The sequence below is a fragment of the Zonotrichia albicollis genome, chromosome 14 (assembly GCF_047830755.1).
Source record: "Zonotrichia albicollis isolate bZonAlb1 chromosome 14, bZonAlb1.hap1, whole genome shotgun sequence".
NCBI lineage: Eukaryota > Metazoa > Chordata > Aves > Passeriformes > Passerellidae > Zonotrichia > Zonotrichia albicollis.
Genome location: NC_133832.1, coordinates 1,463,744 through 1,482,698, shown reverse-complemented (window position 1 = coordinate 1,482,698; position 18,955 = coordinate 1,463,744). Strand labels below are relative to the sequence as shown.

General features: G+C 61.4%; 1 protein-coding gene across 2 annotated transcripts; it reads left to right on the top strand.

Annotated features, from left to right (window-relative positions):
• Nucleotides 1–2,157: 2,157 nt before the first annotated feature.
• TSC22D3 (TSC22 domain family member 3) lies at nt 2,158–18,148 on the top strand. 2 transcript variants are annotated; one of them, XM_014272009.2, is made up of 3 exons: nt 2,158–2,621; nt 16,279–16,330; nt 16,901–18,148. In XM_014272009.2, exons 1-3 carry the CDS (start codon nt 2,299–2,301, stop codon nt 17,144–17,146), a joined length of 621 nt encoding a protein of 206 aa, XP_014127484.2. In that variant the 5' UTR covers nt 2,158–2,298; the 3' UTR covers nt 17,147–18,148. The 2 variants fall into 2 exon arrangements, with proteins under 2 accessions (XP_014127484.2, XP_005494021.1); XM_005493964.4 differs by lacking the exon at nt 2,158–2,621 and adding an exon at nt 15,740–15,992.
• The last annotated feature ends 807 nt before the right edge of the window (nt 18,149–18,955 follow it).

Genomic DNA, 18,955 nt, shown 5'->3' with positions numbered 1-18,955 from the left:
CTCTGGGGCAGCTGAGGGGGCATGGGCGAGAAGGCACAAGGAGCCTGCAGGAGTCACTGACCTGTGCCGAAGCCACCTCCAGCACCGTCGGGGCCCGGGGCAGAGCCGCTGGGGGAGCTGGGGCCGAGGAAGGGGTGCCAGCCCTGAGCTCGCCCTTCCCTGTGTGCCCACGGGATGGCAGCAGCCTCCCGCGGGCCCGCGGGCACGCACCCACGGAGCGTGGCGTGGGGCTTAGCTCCGCCCGGGGCGCAGCTCGCGGGGGCCTCTCTGAAACACAAAGGATGGAAGAAATCTCAGCGCCCTCCTGTTTCCCTGGGTCCTCGCAACAATGGGGTCACCAGGAACCCCTCTCACTAGCCCCTGCCACAGGGCAGATGAGTAAGACTCAATTCCCTTCCTTCCCTCATCGCCCACAGGAAGGGCTGAGGAAGCACCTCAAAAACAGCCCTCAGCATCCACCAGCACATAGAAGGAGAGTACACTCCTGGAGCAGCTTGTGGGTTGTCCGTCCTTTAGGAATTCACCTGTTTTTAGCATCATTCCAGGGCTGACAGTTTCCCCCGCCCACACTTGGAGCCCAGGCTAGTGCCACCTCCAGCGGGAGTCGGATCCCGCCGGTCGCCAGGTCCGATGGGGTCTGGCATGGGAAACCCTGCCCAAGTTCGCCGTGGCCACTATCCCAGCTGTGGATCTGTGGTGGATGTGGGAATCTCATGACTCTCCAGGTTACTAATGGCCTGGAAACTGCTTCATCCTCATGGCATGCATCTTCTTTCTTCATGCTAAGCAGAGAACAGGAATGTTGGTTGGACGCTCCCACCACTTCTTCAGTGGCAGCAGCTACCCCGTTAACAACGCCGGTGGGCACTGCACTGCCACCGGGACCTCTGCTCTTCAAGTGCTCTCGTGGCTTTCCCGGCCAGATTTTGACCTGGTTTACCTCTTATCAATCCCGTGCCCTTCAGACATGCTGCAATCCTCCTATTGCTGCTTCCTGCAGCTCCTTCCGCCAGCCCTTTTGCAACCCTGCTGTACAGACCCACCTGCCGTCCCTACATCCTGCCTGCCCATGGCGGGCTTCCCCAGCCTGCCTGCTCCTCCCCTTGGCAGCTCTGCTTCCTTGGACCCTTGCCCAGCCCTTCCCCACCTGCTCCCAGCTGCTCATCTCTCTCAAGGGTGAGGGCTACCTGGGCTGGTCCCTGGGGCTCACTGACCACCAGCCCAACCTCGCGGCCTCCCTCTCACCCCATCTCTGCACTTCTTCAAAGCCTTGTGACCTTCACGGATCTCATTCTCAGGGTCCTGAGCCAGTGGTCCCCACCTCCCTGAGGTGTTGTCCCATACCCCAGCCCCACCAGGAGACAGCACCATGTGCCCCAATCACTCATCACTAGCCCCCAGTGTGGTTCAGTGGTGGCAGAAATGTTCATCTTGAGATGCAGCAGTGCCAGGAAGCCACTTCTCCTCCTCCTAGAAGTCCCTTTTTCCCTCGCATATCCCCAACCCCCAGGCATCTGCCGAGACTCTCAACGTGCCCAACATCCACAGCCCCCAGGCTTCGTGCGTTCCACTCATGCCTGGCTTGGCCTCGGACGAGGCAGCTCTCAGACGTTCCCAGCAGTGAAGCCAGGTCCTTCCTGGCTGTTCCTCCCATCTCGGGACCTCTAGTCCCCTTTTTCCTATTTCCTGTCCCGTCTCCGGGGCCATGCGGGCTGCCCGCACCAATGCTTCAGGGAGTGATGCCGCTGGCAGCGCAAGCGTCCTCAGCGCCCGGCCACCCCCGGAAAGCACAGAGCGGGGCGAGGATCCCCACCGGGAAAGGGGCACGGCGGCCCTTCGTCACCCCACGTCACCTCAGGTTACAACTGGCCGGCTTTTCCCGGCCCCAGGCGCGGGGTGGGTGCGCTGCCGGGGAACGGCGGCTCGGGGCGGGCGGAGAGCGGTGGGGCCGGGGCGGAGCGGCGAGGAGCGGAGCGGAGCGGAGCGGAGGCAGGATGCGCGGGGCCGGGCCAGGGCGGAACCGGGGCGGGCGGAACGGGGACGGGGAGGAACCGGGGCGGGCGGAACGGGGCCGGGGCGGAGCCGGGGCGGGGCCGGGGCGGGCGGAACGGGGCCGGGGCGGAGCGGGGGCGGGGCGGAGCGGAGCCGGGGCGGGACCGGGGCGGGCGGAACGGGGACGGGGCGGGCGGGGGCCGCTCGCGGCGCTCGGCACCGGGCACGTCCTGCAGCCGCTCGCCCTCCGCGGCCCCGGGAGCGGCCCCGGCGCCGCCGCCGTGGCCAGGCACGGGGCCCCCCGGGATGTCCTCGTCGCCCACGGAGGAGTGCCGGTCGCCCGTGGGGCTGGACTGCTGCAGTTGCTGCCTGGATCTGGCCAACCGGAGCGGGCTGGAGGAGGGGGCCGGGGGCGAGAACAACAACCCGGGCAGCCCCACCGTGAGCAGCTTCCGGCAGCTGCGGGAGCAGCTGGTCCGACAGAACCTCAACACCGACAAGCTGAGCTCCATCATGCGCCAGGACTCGCTGGAACCCGTCGTGCGGGACCCCTGCTACCTCTTCAACCAGGGTATCTGCAACAGGAATATCGACCAGACCCTGCTCTCCATCCTCCTCCTCTTCCACAGGTGGGTGTCACCGCCAGGAGCCCGGGAGCTGCCGGGGGCCGGGTGCCCCGGGGCAGCGGGCTCGGAACTGGCAAGAGAAGGGGACTCGTGTGACCCCGGGGCTCGGGGGTGTCGGCGGCGGTGGAATCTGGGTGGGGAGAGGCCGCGTCTGGCACGGAGTCCGTGCGTGGTGCCAGCCCATCCCCGGGTGCGGGTCCGGGTGGCTTTGCTCTGCCGTGCCTGTCTTGTGGTGCCCTGTGTCTGCCGGGCAGTGACAACAGCCCCCAGCTGTGTGTCTTGGCCGCTGGACCGTGTGCTCATCTCCCTGGCTACCTCTGTCCACACAGACAGTGCCCGCAGGGGCATGGATAGTGTCCAGCGACAGACAGGCATCGGCCCCATCCTGCGTGGAGAGCGCAGCAGGTTCCTTGGGAAGCAGCTGTGCTGCCTCGAAAGCCATCTTGAGTGTCACTGAGAGCCTGGGTAGGGAGTCTCAGAGTCCCAGTGCCAGCTCCTGTCCTTTCAGCAGCTACCCTGGCCCTCCCCGGAGTGGACACAGGTTTGGCCTGGAGTGGTGCTTCCCGTGCCTGGAAAGTGGCTCTGCCCTGCCCGAGCTGGTCTCGGGGTTGCTCTGGGCAGGCTGCCTGTGTCCCCCAGCTGAACGTGCTCGGGCTGCTCCCATCCATCCCCCGGCAGACCGAGGAGGCAGAACTGCGGGGTCTGCCCTGCTCCCTCCTCTAGCAGTGAGAACAGAGGAGGCTGAACGGGGGGTCCTGGGGGCTGCCACTCCGGAGGCTCCCCAGCCCTGATGAGGTGAACCCCAGAGCGGAGGAGTGGACAGAGCTGTCTCAGGTCCTGCACTGGCGCCGTGTGGGGCTGGCTCTGGTGACACTCTGTGTGGGAGCAGCCTGTGTGAGGGCTAGCAGGTCTGGGGCTCCCCAGTTCAGCCCGAGAGAGCTGAGCTGTGCCAGTAGTGCCGCAGGTGCCCGAGACTTCCAGTGTCTTCAGCAGGTGGGACCCATCCACTACCCTGAGGAGACCTGTGGCCCATCGGTGCCTCGGGTACAGATGTTTGCCTGGCTGGCACGGCGGGCAGCGGCTCTGGGGCTTGCTGCTCCGCCATGGGTGGGTGCTGCGCACGGGGAGCGGCACCCAGGCGTTCAGAGACACCTCAGCATCCCCTTCCCAGCACACGCGGCGTGGGCGCGCTCCCGGGCTGCGCGGCAGCGGGTGGGCTCACACGTGGCTGCCCCACGCGTGTGAGCCGCCCCGGCGCGCTCCCGCCTCCTCGCCCAGCAGCGTCTGACGCCGAGAGCTGCTGCCTCGAGCCGGCCCTGCTCTTCCTGCACTTACATAACGCCGAGCTGCCGCTCAGGTGGGAAGGGAGGAGCTGGGACACCTGCCAAGGCGCTGGTGCCTGGCCCGGACGGGGAGCAGCGAACCTGCCCCGCTGAGAAGGAACAGGAGCGAGAGGTTCCCCTCCTCCCCGGGAGGCTGCAGCAAGTTGGCACCGGGGGTGAAGGGGGAAGCAAGACCTTGTCCCCAGCACGGGCTACCAGGGCTGGGGTCAGGGCCAAGCACCTGGACGGCTTGCTGGGGCAGTCGGTGACAGTGCCTATGGGCCAGAGGCCACTGATACGGGCACTGCAGGCTGCTTTCAAACTCATCGCTACTGGAGCAGCACCTGTGGTGCTCCTGGTGAGGCAGGGAGTGAGCAGAGATGCCAAGGGACAGGGATTTCTCGCTGTCAGTGTGCCTTAGGATTGCTTGCTGCCTGTCTTCCATGCCCTGTTGTGTGATGAAGCTCCATGCATTGTGTTTGTCATGGGCTGTGCTGTGCTGTGGTGCAAAGCTGTGTCCCTCTGTCATGCCTGGTGTCCGGGCACCTCGGTGCGGAGGCTGCCTGGGTGATCCCCCGCCACCCCTAGGTGGCACAGCACGGGGGAGCTGGCTGCATGGCCCCAGGCACTGGAGCTAGGTGTGCCCACACCTGTGTTTGCAGTTGTTTTGCTCCAGCCTGAACTTTCTCCTTCTGGGGAATGAGCCAACACATCCAAGAGGAGATAGCATATGCAGCGGAGGATTGTGGGTGCCAGAGGAACACCCCGATGCCTGATAAGGGCACCCTGCTGCTGGCACCAGGGAACCCAAACCATTTGGTGCCCATTGTTTTGGCTGATGTGCTCCTGCAGCAGCACAGGAGGAGGGGAAAGATGTGTGAATACACATCCTCGTATGTAGCTGACGTCCAGGACAGCATGGGATGCCCAAGATCCTAAACCCAGAGTTGAGTCTGGCTCTGGGCCTGGCTGGAGACAACTCAGTTAGAGTCAGATCAGTGCTGGGCTTCTCAGACAACACACATTTCAGCATGTTTAACCTGTCTCTGGGGGTTTCTCTGGCTGGGTGGTTCCTGCCAGGCTCTCCATACCCTTTGCTCACAGCAGGAATATTGTTAGGGATGCACAAGGAAGGCATGCTCTGGGCCAATTGCCTCCAGGGCTCATGCTCCTGCGGAAAGCCCTGCTGTTTCAGGAGTGCAGAGGATCCTGTGCAGAAAGGGCTTCTCCCCACCGTGTCCTCACACAGGGCATCACAAACTGCTTTCCAGGGAAGTCTCAGCAGTGCCGAGGGACCGTGCTCCCATGGAAGCACCAGGTACAGGGAGGGCAGCTGCCACCACCCTGGCTGGGCACACCTTCTCCCTGCAGGTGCCAGTGAAGTGGGCAGAAAGCTGTCCCTCTGTAATGCCTCTTTGCCATCCCTTTGTAATGCCAACGTTATCCCAGACCCAAACAAAAGCCCAACTGAGTGTAGGCCAGGGGAGCAGGCCCATGACCCCATGGCACCTTTTCCTGGGCCAGGTGGCTGAGGGGAGCCAGGGGGTTGGGAGGAGGTTGGCCCTGCAGGGAAGCAGCCCCCTGGGTGTGTGCTAGCCTGTGATCCAGGCGGAACCTGCCTGGCTCTGGGTGGGAAGAGGAGGTACACACCAGCCACTCCTAGGCAACACCTGGCAGCCTGGCCAGCCTGTGCCCATCCTGCTCCAGGCTGTGAGGGGACACCTCTGCATAGCCAGAGCATCTGTAGGCACTGCCAGAGCTGCTGCCCAATCCAACAGGTTGGGCTGTGACCCATCCTTTGGTCTGAGCCATGAAAGCAGCTGAGGGTGACTTTCTCCCAGGCCTGGGCAAGCCATGGGAGTCACGGGGAGGCCAGGAAGCTCTGTGTGAGGGGTGGGGGAAGCACGAATTTGGGCAAAGCAAGGGCAGCACTGCCTTTCCCAATGTAAGGGCAGGCCAGCAAGCAAGAGCTGCCAGGGCAGCAGTACCAGCATGGCATTTGTGTCACAGCACCACTTGTTCCTGTCTGTTGGGTGTCACTTTGCAGCAGCAATGCAGGAGGAGAGGAGCCAGGCCATAAAGGGCATCCCGAGGTGGCAGGGCCAGGTCAAGCATTCCAGCTGGTTGAGTGGGCTGAAGCAACAAGGACACATTGATGGGGAGAGGGGCCATGAGTGAGCATGAGAGAGGTGTGGGTGTAGGACCAAGCTGTGCTACTCTCCTTCTTCTGGCCCTGGGACAGCTCTGAGCTCTGCCATGGAGGGGGCCAGGAGGGTCCCCATGCCCTCCAGAGCCATGCACCAGGGCTTTCTTTGCTTTGTTCCCACATGACAGAGATGCACATGGCCTGACCTGTGGTCTGCAGTGTTGGTTGCAAGCCTTGCACACCACTGAGGTGCTGGGGAGATGTTGTTTCAGTGGCAGGGAGTAGCTTGTACTGCTGGGAGGTGCTTACTTTGGCATACCCAAATGCTGCCACCCTCGGGAAGATGTCAGGCAGGCAGCTGGCTCAGCTTGGTCTCCATCATGGGCATCTCAATACCTTGGGACCCCCACCCCACAGCCCAGCAGACCAGGCCCACAAGGGCTGTGCCACAGCACACTGAGTTGGCATGGCAGCAGCCTGTGCCATGCCATGCACCATGCCCGTCCCTGCCTGCTCCTGCAAGACCCAGCTCCCTCCAGAAAGATATTCTCAGCACTCTCTGGAGCACAGGAGAGCCATGCTGAGCCCCTCCAGCCCCTTGGGAGGGAATCATTTCCCCCTGACCACAAGGCTATGGCCAAGGGGGCTGGCACAGCTGAGCCAGTCTGGTGATGCCAACGTCAGCTTCCCAGCAGCCTGTCATCTTGGTTCTCTGGGGATTCTCCAGCACTACCCATCTGCTAGGGCAGGCATTTGGCTCTGCACAGGCAGAAGTAGCTGTCCCAAGGTGAGGCAGGGATGACAGCATGGCTCTATGGGGAAAAGGCTGGACAGGATTTTTTCCAGCTTTGAACTGTAAAGATGAGGAAGAGGTTGGAGCTGAAGGAGGCTGCAGGGCTCTGCCCTGATCCCAGCATCATGCCTCCTCTCTCCAGCATCACATTATCCTTTCCTGGTGAGACACAGCCTGATCCTGGACAGTCTGTGCTGGGACCTGACGCCACTTCCTTGGCCACTGCCCAGCACAAAGAGGGTTAAAGCTGACTCTGTACTTTGGGGGAGCATCGTGACCTGCATGGGACCAAAGGGCTTGGAAAGGCTTGGGATATATGTTGTCAGAGCCTGGCAGCTGTGTGTGTGCCCAGGGGACGTGACCGTGTATGGGTCCGTGTGCTTTATGTGGACTGCCAAGGCCAGTGACGCTCCAGGTGGATCCTGCCCTTGGGAAGGACTGAGGCCCTGTTGGTAGAGGGCAGAGAATCACAGAACCCATTAGGTTGGAAAAGACTCCTGAGGTCATCATCTCCAACTTTACCCCAGGGTGTGTGTTGGGGGAAGAGGGCTGGAGAGGCGAGAGAGGCTACAACCCATCCCGATGCTTTGCAAATGAGCTCTGAGCTATATTTATCCAGGTGCTGAGCGTGGCTGGCTTTGGGACAGGACATCATCCTCTGTCTGTGTGCTGAGTTTTTATATATATATTTGAGGGGGCTTTTGCTGCAGAACAACTCTAGTGGCAGAGAAGAAACTCTGGGCCCTTCAGACTCCAGGATCAGGGTGGGATCCAGTCCTTGCCTCACCTGCAGTTCCCTGGGGATGGCAGCTCTGTCCAGATTGGCAGAGGGTGGTAGATGCCATGGGGCAGGACAAGACGTTTCCATGTCCTTTAGTGAGACCATCACAGTGATATGCCTGTGACAAGGAGCAGGACTGCTCCGGGTAGTTTGGAGGCAGGGGGTGTTCTCAGGCTGTTCCTAAGGGTTGGCACAAGCGAGGTGATGGCTGGCTGCTGAGGTTGGGCACACAGAGAGCCTCGGCAGCACCACAGGTATAAATCCTGCCAGGAACCGATTGTCTTTCACGTTGTTATTGTTCTGAAATGTCAGTGACGGCAGGGTTTCAGTGAAGGTCCTGATTTGAAATGCCCAGGATTCCACGCAAAGGCCAGGCAGGGTATTAATAACTGTCTCTGCTGAAGCCGTGCTGCCCTCCGTGTCCTTGCCTGACCTGCTGTGGGTGCCAGCCGAGCTCAGCTCCCCTGCCCCAGCCGGCTCAGCTCTGCGGGGCTGGGGTCCCGCTCGCCCTCGGCTATTGAGGGGCTGCTGGGGCTCCTGCTGGGGCTCCCCTCGAGCGCTGGGCCAGGCAGGAGAGCACCAGGCTCCAGCACCTGTGGAAAGGGCCAGAGAAGGGCTTGAGGGGTTCCATAAACAGGGCTTATTCTGGGCTGGAAGAGCAGATTTGGGTAGCGTGGGGTGTGCTGCACAGCTCTCGCAGCTCCCCTGCCTCCGTCCTCATTACATAACGAGCTGCCTCCCAATTAGTGAGCGGGCACTCCTGCACGCCGCAGGGCAGCAGCTGCCAGCACCTAGCAGGGCTCTGGAGCGCCTGCTCCTGCCTGAAAAGGGGCCTGGGATTGTTTTTGGAGGATGCCAGAGGCCCAGCTTTGGGGTTCCTCTCTGGGCTGAGGATCCCTGCAGAGCTGAAGGAGGGGCTGGGGGGCAGAGCCCGGGTTGGCAGCCCCTGCGTGCCTGCTGTGGGGTGCGAGGGCACCGCCAGCCCCCGTGCTGTGGGAGGTGCCTTCAGTGCTGCAGCCACCTGTGCTCTATCCCCACTGCCCTGAAAGTGGACCCAAAAAGAGCACCCAGAACATGGAGGTGATGCAGCTGGGGCTCTCCTGCATGACCCAGTAAGCTCAAAAGCAAGGACAGGTCTGAGTTCAGAGCCGTGGCTGGCAGGAGCGCCGGGGCAGGGCACAGGTAGGCAGGGAGCGATAACACTGAGTTCAGTGACAGCACTCCAGCCCGGCCCCTGGGTGTGAAACACTTTGCTCTGCAGACAGATTTGTGGATTAAAGCTCTGCCAAGGGTTCAGCCTGCAATCCTCCCTGGGGCTGGGCATCCCTGGTCCATGGGAGCTGGTAGCATGGTGGAGGTTAGCTGCACTGCCCCAACAGCTGGCGTGGTGCTCAGAGAAAGCTGCAGGGTTTTCACTGGGCTGTGCCATGCCTGGCACTCTCACCTCAGCACTTGGCAGCTGTGGGACCCTTTGGGGGGAGCAGTGAGGTGCAAGGGTGCCCCACAGTCCCTGGCAGGGTACCCACCGGGGTGTCTGCACTGGCTTGGCAGTAGCAGCACGGGGCTGGTGTTGACAAACACCAGCAAGGTAGGATGTTTGGCCACAGGATCCAGGGCTGGTAACAACCCAATGAGCCTTTTTTCCTCTTCCTCTCCTATACCAGCATGCCTGGGGAAGCTGTGATTCTGGGGGCTTCCAACATGGTGAGAAGGGAACTGAGTCCTCTAGGGCTTCCAACGTGTCTGAAACTGGGTCCTCTCTACCTCCCCTCCTCACACTACTGCTGGGAGGCAACTCCTGCTAGGGGCACAGGCGGAAGAAGAGGGTCTAGAGACAAAGTTAAAGAAAAATTGCAGCTCTCAGCAGGCTGGCTTGAGGGTGTGCACTCGCATGCTAGAAAAAAACAGAACTGGGAGTACAGCCAAGTACCTTTATCAGAGGAAGCAGTCAGCCCCACAGCTGGACACAGGAGCCTACCAGGGCTCCTTCCACCACCCCACACTGCCTCCAGCCTGACAGGTTGGAGGAGTCTCCACACCACAATCCCTGCCCATGCCTGCTGCCTGGTGGGGTGGGTCACCCGTGTCCCCAGCCCATGGCCACAGAGCTCACTCTGCCTCCATTGGGCATGAAGGGAAGGAGGACATGTTCCCTGTCAGCCTTCCCAAGGGTAGCTTTCCTCTAGCCTTCCCTGACTGAAACCATCTCTGGGCTTCCCCAGCATGGCCGCACCCCTGTATGGGCCGCACGTGACTCTGGTGTGCCCTGGCTTAGGACTGGGGCCAGGCAAGGCCACCAGCACCAGCTCTGCAGGCAGGGGGTGCATCCTTGCCCAAGCACGTCCAGGTGTGCCCAGGAGTGGTTACCTGCTGTTCTGGAGCAGCACGTGCCCTGAGCTGGGGGATTTGTGACCCCTCCAAGGCTCTGATGGGTATGACCTGGGTCCCCATGTCACAGGGCTCCTGGTTGCATGGGGCTTCTGTGTGTCTCACACAGTTCCTGGGAGGCACCAGCTGAGCTGGAGGGTAGTCCCAGGCCTCAGGGAGCAGCTCAGCCAGGGAATGCCCAGGAGGAGGAAACCAAGATCTGGACAACCGGTGTGCTCTGGCAGTGCTAGGCCCACAGCCCTTGGGACTGGCACAAAAGCCCCACGCCAGTGCCACAGGGCAGGCAGTTGCTGTTCAGGATCCTGGGATTCCACGGCAGACTCAGCTGCCTGTTTGCCCTTGGGCAGCCCCTCGCACTACCTCTCCTTTCCCAGAACCAGGATGGAGCTGCTGGGCAAGACCTGGAGCTCCTCGGCCCTGTCGCACAGCCAGCCCTTCCTGCCAGAGGCACCCACCGGCCCCAGCCATCACCAGTGTCCCCAACCACACTTCCCCCGTTCCTGCAGGGCACGGTAGGGATGCCCTGGTGCTGGCATTCCCAGTCCCTTGGCTGGTACCACCATCGTTGCAGGATTTGGGGCTTTGACAGGCAGAGTTTTCTTAGCTGTGTTTGCAAGCAGTAGCTTTTCCTCTCCCACTCTGCTCTGACCCTTGGAGCAGGAGATCTGGCTCTGCAGAGCAGCCTGGGCAGCCTTGGCTCTGCGCCTTTCCCAGTTTGCTCTCCAGTGTCTCTGAGGCCAGGCTATAAACATTTCCCACGCCTCAGACCCTCTAAGGGCCTTCCTCCCATTGAGCTGAGTCCTTGGGAGAGAGCAAGCCAGGAAAAGTGCCACGGAGCCACGAGCACAGCCTGGAGCAGGGGGAGAGCCAAGTCTGGGGAGCCAGGGCTGCTCCTGATGCCCCAGCCACCCCTCCAGCTCCATTGGCCACTACCAGGACAGGAGCATCCTTCGGTGTGTGGCTCTGCAGTGCCTGGAGCAGGTCCAACACACGGGGCTCAGTACAAAAGCACAGCTTGTCCCCAGGGCTGTGAGGGGAGGGCATGTCCCCTGACCCACAGCACTGTGCAGCTGCAGGATGCCAGGCAGCAAGAGATAATCCCCTCGTCCTCCTCCCTGTCACCCCTTGCTCCAGCCTGGCGGAGCTCTGTGGTGGCTGCAGAGCTCCAAGTCCCATTGCTGAGGAGGGGGTTGTCACTTTATGTCACCCAGTAGCGGGGCTGGCACCTTCTGGGCTGAGGCACCGGCTGTGTAAGGGCTGAGGGGCTGCTGCCAGCTTTGGGGTGTCCTTCAGGGCCACTGCTGGGGTGATATCATCATTGGCTGGTGTCACCACCTCTCCTCACTGCTTGATGACAACTGTGGGTGCTTTTTTTTCCCCAGAGAGCACAACAGTTAGTGTCACAACTGCCCTGTATTGCGGCTGCTGTCACTGTTACCAAAATAACCACAGGCACGAGCCAGGCCCAGCCTGATGAACCTCCTGTCACTGTGTGCAGATGCAGGAGCTGCCATGCTGCTGCCTCAGGGATGCACTTCCCACCACTGGCCCCTCTTGCCCAGCCTGCTCCAAGCGCCCATCACTGGTGCCGTAGGGTAACTGGGAGTCCATGGTGACCTGCTCCTTGGGAAGAGCAAGGTGGGTGTTGCCCGCCCTGCTGTGCTTGGAGAAGCAGGAGCAGGTGATTGGAGAGGAGGTGGTTGATAGCAGCCTGGCAAGGCCAGGGCTGTGGTGTGCTAGGAAAGGGCCCCCCCCAGCACTTGGGGTGCAGCTGGAGCCCCGTGTAGGACCCTGCTGCTGTGGGGGCATTGGGGCAGCTCAGAGGAGCTCCTGGAGAGAGCTGGGAGCTGCTGCTCACACTGTGGAGGTGGCAGCAGGGCTGCAGGTGATACCTGAGCGCTGGGGGTGCCCTCCCGCTGTGCCCTGTGCCGCTGGCAGGGTGTGCAGGCAGGGCTGGGCATCACTGTTAGTCAGGGCAGCGTGTGCAGGGGGTGCCAGCAGCACTCGTGCATCTTCGCGCAGAACAGCAGCACAAAGTGCGTGTCACAGAGTCACAGAGTCACAGAGTCACAGGTCAGAAAAGACCTTCAAGATCATCAGCTCCAGGTACTAAACTAACATGCTCGCACATGTGTGCAAGCAGGGTGCACCAAGGTGCACATGCATGTGCAGGGAGTGCCCCTGTGTGCAGAGCACACGCTCGTGTGGGCTGCACACACACATGTGCATGCAGGGGACGTGGGTGTGTGGCTGTGGTGTGTGTGCACGCACATGTGCAGGCAGCACTTGCTTGTAGGAGCTGCAAGGTGCACCCTGGTTGTGTGCACCCCACTGCACGCTCAGGAGCCCCCTCGTGAGGTGTGGGGCTGCGAGGGGGCTGCAGCCCCCTGCCCAGCCTGCTCGCCTGCATAGGGATCCCACATTTAACTGAATGCCAGGAAAGAAACTTCTGCTTCTTCATCCTCCAGAGCATCCCTTGCTGCGGCCTCTCGAAGGCCAACAGATCCTGCCCAGCCTAAGTGAGGAACCCATGCCCTGAGCAGTGCTGGGTGGAAATACCCAGCAGGACTGCAGGGAAATCAGTGACTTAGTCCAGTTTATTTTTGCAGTAGTTCCAGCTCCATGGGAAAAATATTGGAGGTGGCAGAGCTGAAGCAATCTCCCACAAAGCATTTTCTAGCTGCCCTCCAGTAGCGGCAGAAATATCCGGGGGTTTTTCTCAGTCCTTGGTGCCTGAGTGCTGCATCAGAAAGATACCAGGCAGGGACCAGGAACTTCAAGCTGTGAGACAAGGACCGCCAGGCAGGCTCTGGTGTGCCGGCTCTGGAGCCCTCGGTCCCTGCCACTCATGATTTAGGGCTTCCTTTGGGAAGGAGGCTGAACCAGGACTGGGGGGCAATATTGCCCGAGGTGTAAGACAGAGGCACAGCTGCCAGGGCTGGGGCAGGCTGGGCTCCAGCCACCCCATCTCCCTGCTGTTGACAGCTCTCTGCAGAAGACAGGAGGTGGCACAACTGTAGGAGAAAATGCTCTCCCCATCTCTCCTGTCTTCTTCCCAGTGAAAGCAGCACGCTTCATGAGCTGCCGTGGCAAACTCAGTTCACAGGACCCCTGGTGTGGGTGGTCTGGACTTGTCCCAGCGGGGGGAAAAATCTGTGTTCCAGGGGCTGCCACCAAGCCCACCACCAGCCACTCTGGGGACAAGTGCACACAGAGGCCTTTCATCTCCCCAGGGAGGGGGGCACCCGCGCAGCTCGGGATGGCACACTGGCCATTGGCCTTGAAAGGGCCAATTGAGTGCAGCTGAGGTCATCTCCCAGCGTGTTTACCCTGTGGCTGGAGCCCCTGGATGCAGCCAACACCCAGGCTGTCTCTGCCACTGCGAGCTGGGGGGACGCAGCCACAGGCAGAGCCAGCATCTGGAGCAGAGGGGCTGGAGCAGGGTCAGGGGTGGCATGGCCTTCCAGCCACCGTACTCCCCGAGCCTCTTCAGACGGAGGGACTGGTAAGTCGGGCCTGGTGTGGGTGAGGGGAGGAGCACAGGCCAGCCTCGGGGCCTGGGGGACAGAGACCTGCCTACTCTCTTCAGTGCCAGCACCCTGCTCAGCCCCTGCACAGCAGCTCTGCAGGGGCCGGAGTAGTGCTGACACAGGGGGATGTGCATAATACCTCCCCCAGGTCCCAGATGGGCCCACCAGGCAGAAAATGCTTTCTCACATCCCCACATCAAACCTGCATGTCCCAGGGCACCCACATATGCCCTGGCTGCAGTTCACAGATGGCACAGCATCCTCACTCTGCCGTGAGATGGGGTTTGTGGGGAGCTGCCTGGCTAGGTCGTGCTCCCAGCAGCAGGTGTGCTGCGCTGTGCCTCAGTTTCCCTTTCTGATGGGGAAATTCCACTCTGCTCTCCCTCCCTGCTTGAGGAAGGGGCACAGCAGCACACCCACAAGTCAGGGTTCCTTGGCCTCTCCCAACAGCCAAGTGCCAGCTATATTCAGTGCCCCCTGGATTGGGGGGCTGAGTGTCCTTTGCAGCATCCCTGGAGTGCACATGCCCTGCCAGCACTAACTCTTTCTTGGATACTGTGCCGTGTGTGGGGTCTGTCATCCAGCATCAGCCTCGCCATGCCCAGCAGGGAATGAGGCCCCGGGGTCAGGGGCAGCAGGCAACCACTGAGCAAAGTCCCCCCAGATCCAGATGGCAAAGATAAGTGGGCAGCCAAGGGCAGTGGCGGCAGCACGGGGTGGGCAGTGCCACCCCAGCCCCTAGGGTGCTGGGGGCGTTTTAGGGGCGCTGCTTCCACTTCTCGGAGGAGACACACTTGCTCTATGTATAAATCTATCTGTGAACGCGGGAAGGACCCGTCGTGCACACGGCAGGGCGCGCGCACGGGGACGGCAGGGCGCGCGCACGGGGACGCCGCTCGGCTCAGCCTTGCGGAGCCCGCCCCAGCCGCTGCAGTGCCGGCCGTGCCCGCCGGGGGGCGCCCTCCCGCAGCCCGGTTATGCAACGCTGGGCGGGGCCGCCGGGCCGAGGGCGCGCTCGGTGCCCGGAGCGCTCGGGGCTCCGCGCGGCCGCCCCGCCCCGGGTCGCTGTTCTGTGACCCCGGACTGTTCTGACACCCGGGGCTGGTGGTGTTTGGTGCTCCCGAGTTTGTTTCGGAGCCCGATTTTGTTCTGGACCCCAGGTGTGCTCTGCATCCCTTAGTTGTTGTTCTGCACCCAGGGCGTGTTGTTCTGTAGCCCGAATTTGTTGTGCAACCAAGGTCAATCTGTTGCACCGTAGATTTCTTGTTCTGCACACAGGCTTGGCTCTGCACCGTGGGGTTGTTTTGCCCTGTACCCCGAGTTCGTTTTGTACCTCTGCTTTGTTCTGTATCTGGGGGCTGTTCTGCGCTCCGCAGCTGTTGTTCTGCAACTTCAGGGCGTGTTCTGTATACCCTGGGTTGGTTCTGCATCCCGGGTTTTCTCTACGTGCAGGCTTTCATTTTTCCTCCTGGAGTTGTTTTTTACGCCTGGGTTGTTTTTCTGCTCTCGTTTCTCTTGTTTGTCCCTCATGTTTCCGTTTGTTTTACATACCTGTTTCTCTTATTCACCACAGTTTTTAGCAGCCCCTTTCTGTTTTTCACTCACGTTTCTATTTTGCCACCCGTGTTCTGTTTTGAATGCCCATGGCTCCCCTTTCCCTCCTGCCTCTCTTTCACAGTCACGGGGCCTTACTGTGCGGGACCTGCAGGCTGCATCTCCCTATGCAGACCAGGTTCACCCCTTCTCCCGGCCCCCAGGCAGATGCATGTGTCCCCACGACCGAATCCCCGTCCTGGGTGCCCAGGAGCACAGGAATGGGATGCTGAGGCTTGTGGCCTTGGGGGGTTGTACGAGGGGTGCCGGGGGTCCCAGGACTCTGCTTGCAACAGACGAGAGGTGTGGAATGGGGGTGCAGATTGGGGGACGGTGCTGAAGCGCGGGGTCCTTGCGCTGGGACGGCGCTGTGCTGTGGTTGAACTGGAAGGGGCGGAGGGGCTGCAGAGAGGTGCAGTACTGAGGGGCAGTAGCGGGGTGAGGGGACAGGACTGAGGGGCAGTAGCGGGGTGAGGGGGCAGGACTGAGGGGCAGTGTGCCGCACCGGGGGCAGTACGGGGGCAGTAGGGGGCAGTACCGGCGCAGCCCCCGGCGCGGCGCTGCGGGCAGCGGGCGGTCTCCGCCGCGTTCGCCCCTCCCGGCAGGGCGGGCGCCGCCAGTATAAGCGAGGGCGGCGGAGAGGCCCTGGCAGTGCGTTTTGCTCCGTCTGTGCGAGTGTGTGTCCCTGCGCCCGCAGCTATGAGCACCGGCATGTACCAGTCCCCCATGGAGGTGGCTGTCTACCAGCTCCACAACTTCTCCATCTCCTTCTTCTCCTCCCTGCTCGGGGGGGATGTAGTCTCCGTGAAGCTCGACAACAGGTAGGGGCGGCCCCGGTGCGCCCTGCGTCCCCGCCATTCGCCACGGAGATCTGGGGGAAGGGGCGTCCCAGTGCCCGAGGGTGCTGCTGCGACCCCCGGGGATGAGGTGGGGGGGCATCGCTACTCCGGGAGCAAAGGACATACGCGACCGGTGCCTGAATTAAGGAATTCCCTTGGGGAGGAGGACGCCCCGATCCGCTGGTTGGGGGCGAGGTGTCGCGGATGCACGGACCCCCGGGGAAGGGAGGATTTCGGTGCTGACCCTCGGCCTCTCGCTCTCTTCCAGCGCCTCCGGAGCCAGCGTGGTGGCCATTGACAACAAGATCGAGCAGGCGATGGTGAGCTGCAGCTCTGCCCCTTTCTCCCCGCACCTTGCCCGCCACCCCGCGGGTGCTGTGCACGGGGATGATCTTCCCGCTCCCGGGGGGGGTGCTCGGCCCAGGGTGGGGGTCCCTCTGCCCACGGGGGTCCCCACTCCCCATGGCGCTGCCAGGCTGAGCTCCTCTTTGTCTGCGACCGCCGCGAAGCTCATTGGCTCCAGCGGCTCCGCAGTGCGCCGGCAGCGAGGGTGGACGTGCAGGGGAACTTTCGGGGTCTGGGCTTGCCCGAGCCGGGTTCCCGTTCCCTGGGTGCTCGGGAGCTTCAGCCCCCCAAATGCCGGAGTAGGTGAGGGGGCTGGAAAGTGCCTCTGGATGCAGAGAGACCAAAGAGATGGCGGCTGAGGGAGCTATGCTGGATGAGCACCAAGCCCTGGCCAGGGTTCCGAGAGTGCAGTGGGGTGGGGAGGGATGGTCCTTGAGAAAAGCTTCTGCACCATTTGGCATTTGTCCCAGCACTTGGGAACAGAAGGGATCAACCCTCTGAGCATTAACTCTCCATTAATTGGTCTCTTCCTTGGCCTTTTGCAGGATCTTGTGAAAAATCATCTAATGTATGCCGTACGGGAGGAAGTGGAGGTCCTGAAAGAGCAAATCAAGGAACTGTTGGAGAAAAACTCCCAGCTGGAGCGTGAGAACAGCCTCCTGAAGACCCTGGCCAGTCCTGAGCAGCTGGAGAAGTTCCAGTCGCGGCTCCCGGCAGAGGTGCTGTGCCCCGAGGAGCAGAGCCCCGGGGTGGCTGCCCCGGCTCAGCACTCCGGGGGCTCTGCGGTGTAAGGTGGCTCTGTCCTCGGGGTGGGCAGAGCCACAGAACTCTTTCTACTTAATCTCCTGCAAAATCGTTTCCACCTTCATCTCACACGAAGGACTGCCAGACCCTGGCACTGCGCCGTGCCCCTCGGGCAGCCCTGGCCAGCCCACAGAGCCAGTGGCCATCTCCGTCATGAGGATGCTCTTCTGCGAGGAGGACAGGGGCAGCTGGCCCCCCCTCCCCATCCAGCCGCCCCCCAGGTGCCAGGAGGAGATCTGGGGTGCCTGTCCCAGCAGGCATGGGCAGTCTTTGGCACCATGACGGTAACCTGCGGTTGGAAGGAGCGCACGCCAGGCCCCAGGCCGTGGTTGCATTCTGCAGGGGGTGTCTCTTTCTGGCAAAGCCTGGCATTGGAGGGAAATCCATGTTTAGTGAGCAAAGCAGATGTGTCCCGTGAGCCACCCAGGAGCCTGCTGGAACCCAACCCAGACTGAGCAGCACCAGGGGTGGCAGCTGCAGCGTAGACCGTGGCGGAACGCACAGCAGTGTGAAGATTACAAGGAAAAAAAGCTTGTTTTGTTAGTTTGGGCATCTTCTGTAGCTGTATCTATGTATAAACATGTGCACGAGGTGCCTGTGAGGCTGTGGGGTGCCCGCTCTGGGTCAGCCATGCCCATCTCAACATCTGGGGCATTTGAAGGCAGACTGGGATGGTGAGCACCTGGCAGTGGACAGCCAGCTATTGTGAGTGGCATCAAGGAGGGGGCAGATTCACTCCTCTCTGGCATCCTGCCTGACAGAACCGTGCGACAGCGCTGGGAGGATCTGGACTGAGCACTGGGCAGAGCCACAAGGCAGGTTGTGCTCTAACCCACCGGGGTGGAGGAGCCAGCCCGTGTTCCTGGGCTCCCCTCTGTCCCTGGCCCGTTCTCTGGGATGTGATGGGACATTGCTTTTGATGTCAGAAGTGGTGACACTGTTGTGTAAATCTAGATAGAAATGGCAATAAACTCTACTTTTTATATATACCCATGCCCCAAGCTGTGTCTGTGGCTGGGAAGGGGCGGGAGGGTGGTGGCAGTGGGGAAGGGACTGGGGATTGCTGGAATGGGACTGGTGAGGATACTGGGCTGATGCTGTTCCCCAGCTGGGAAAACCTGGCAGCTCCCCACCTTTGCACTGGGGTTTAGTTCCCCTTAGATGGCCCTGGCTGAGCCAAGATGGGTTTTTGGAAATGTGAGCAGGCAGCCCCTTCCAGGGGCTGGATGTGTGGTAGGGAAAAGTGTTGTGAACCTGCAGGTCTGTGTTCCCTGTGTCTCACCTGTACAGGGCCGACTTGGGGCACAAGCAGAAAGGAGGCTCTTGTCAGGCTGTGTGGAGCTGTATGTACCCCCAGCTGTGCTCTTCTTCTGGTGCTTTTGTTCTCACAGCCGTCATTGATATTTTTTGTTTGGTTGGGGTTTCTTTTCATTTTGGGCTATCTCAAGACATTAGATATAATCTCAAAATACGAGAGTAAGAGGATGGGTCATCTGGATTGGACAGTGCTGGACAGAGGTGGGGAATCCCCCAACCCTGTTCTAGGGCACGGCCAGGTTTTGATTCCACCCCATGGGGTATGTGAGGGAGGGCAAAAAAATGTGCAAACCCTCCATCTCTGGGGCTGTTGATGGCTACTGCAGGTTAAAGCCTGGAGGTGTTTGTGCAGAGCCCCAGGCTGGCAGGATGTGTGGAGCAAGGTGCAGTATCCTCCCATGGGGCTTTCTAGAGACACATCTGGGCCATCCAGAGCCCTCCTTGAGCCAGCAGTGCCTGGGGCTGGGGAGCAGCTAGCT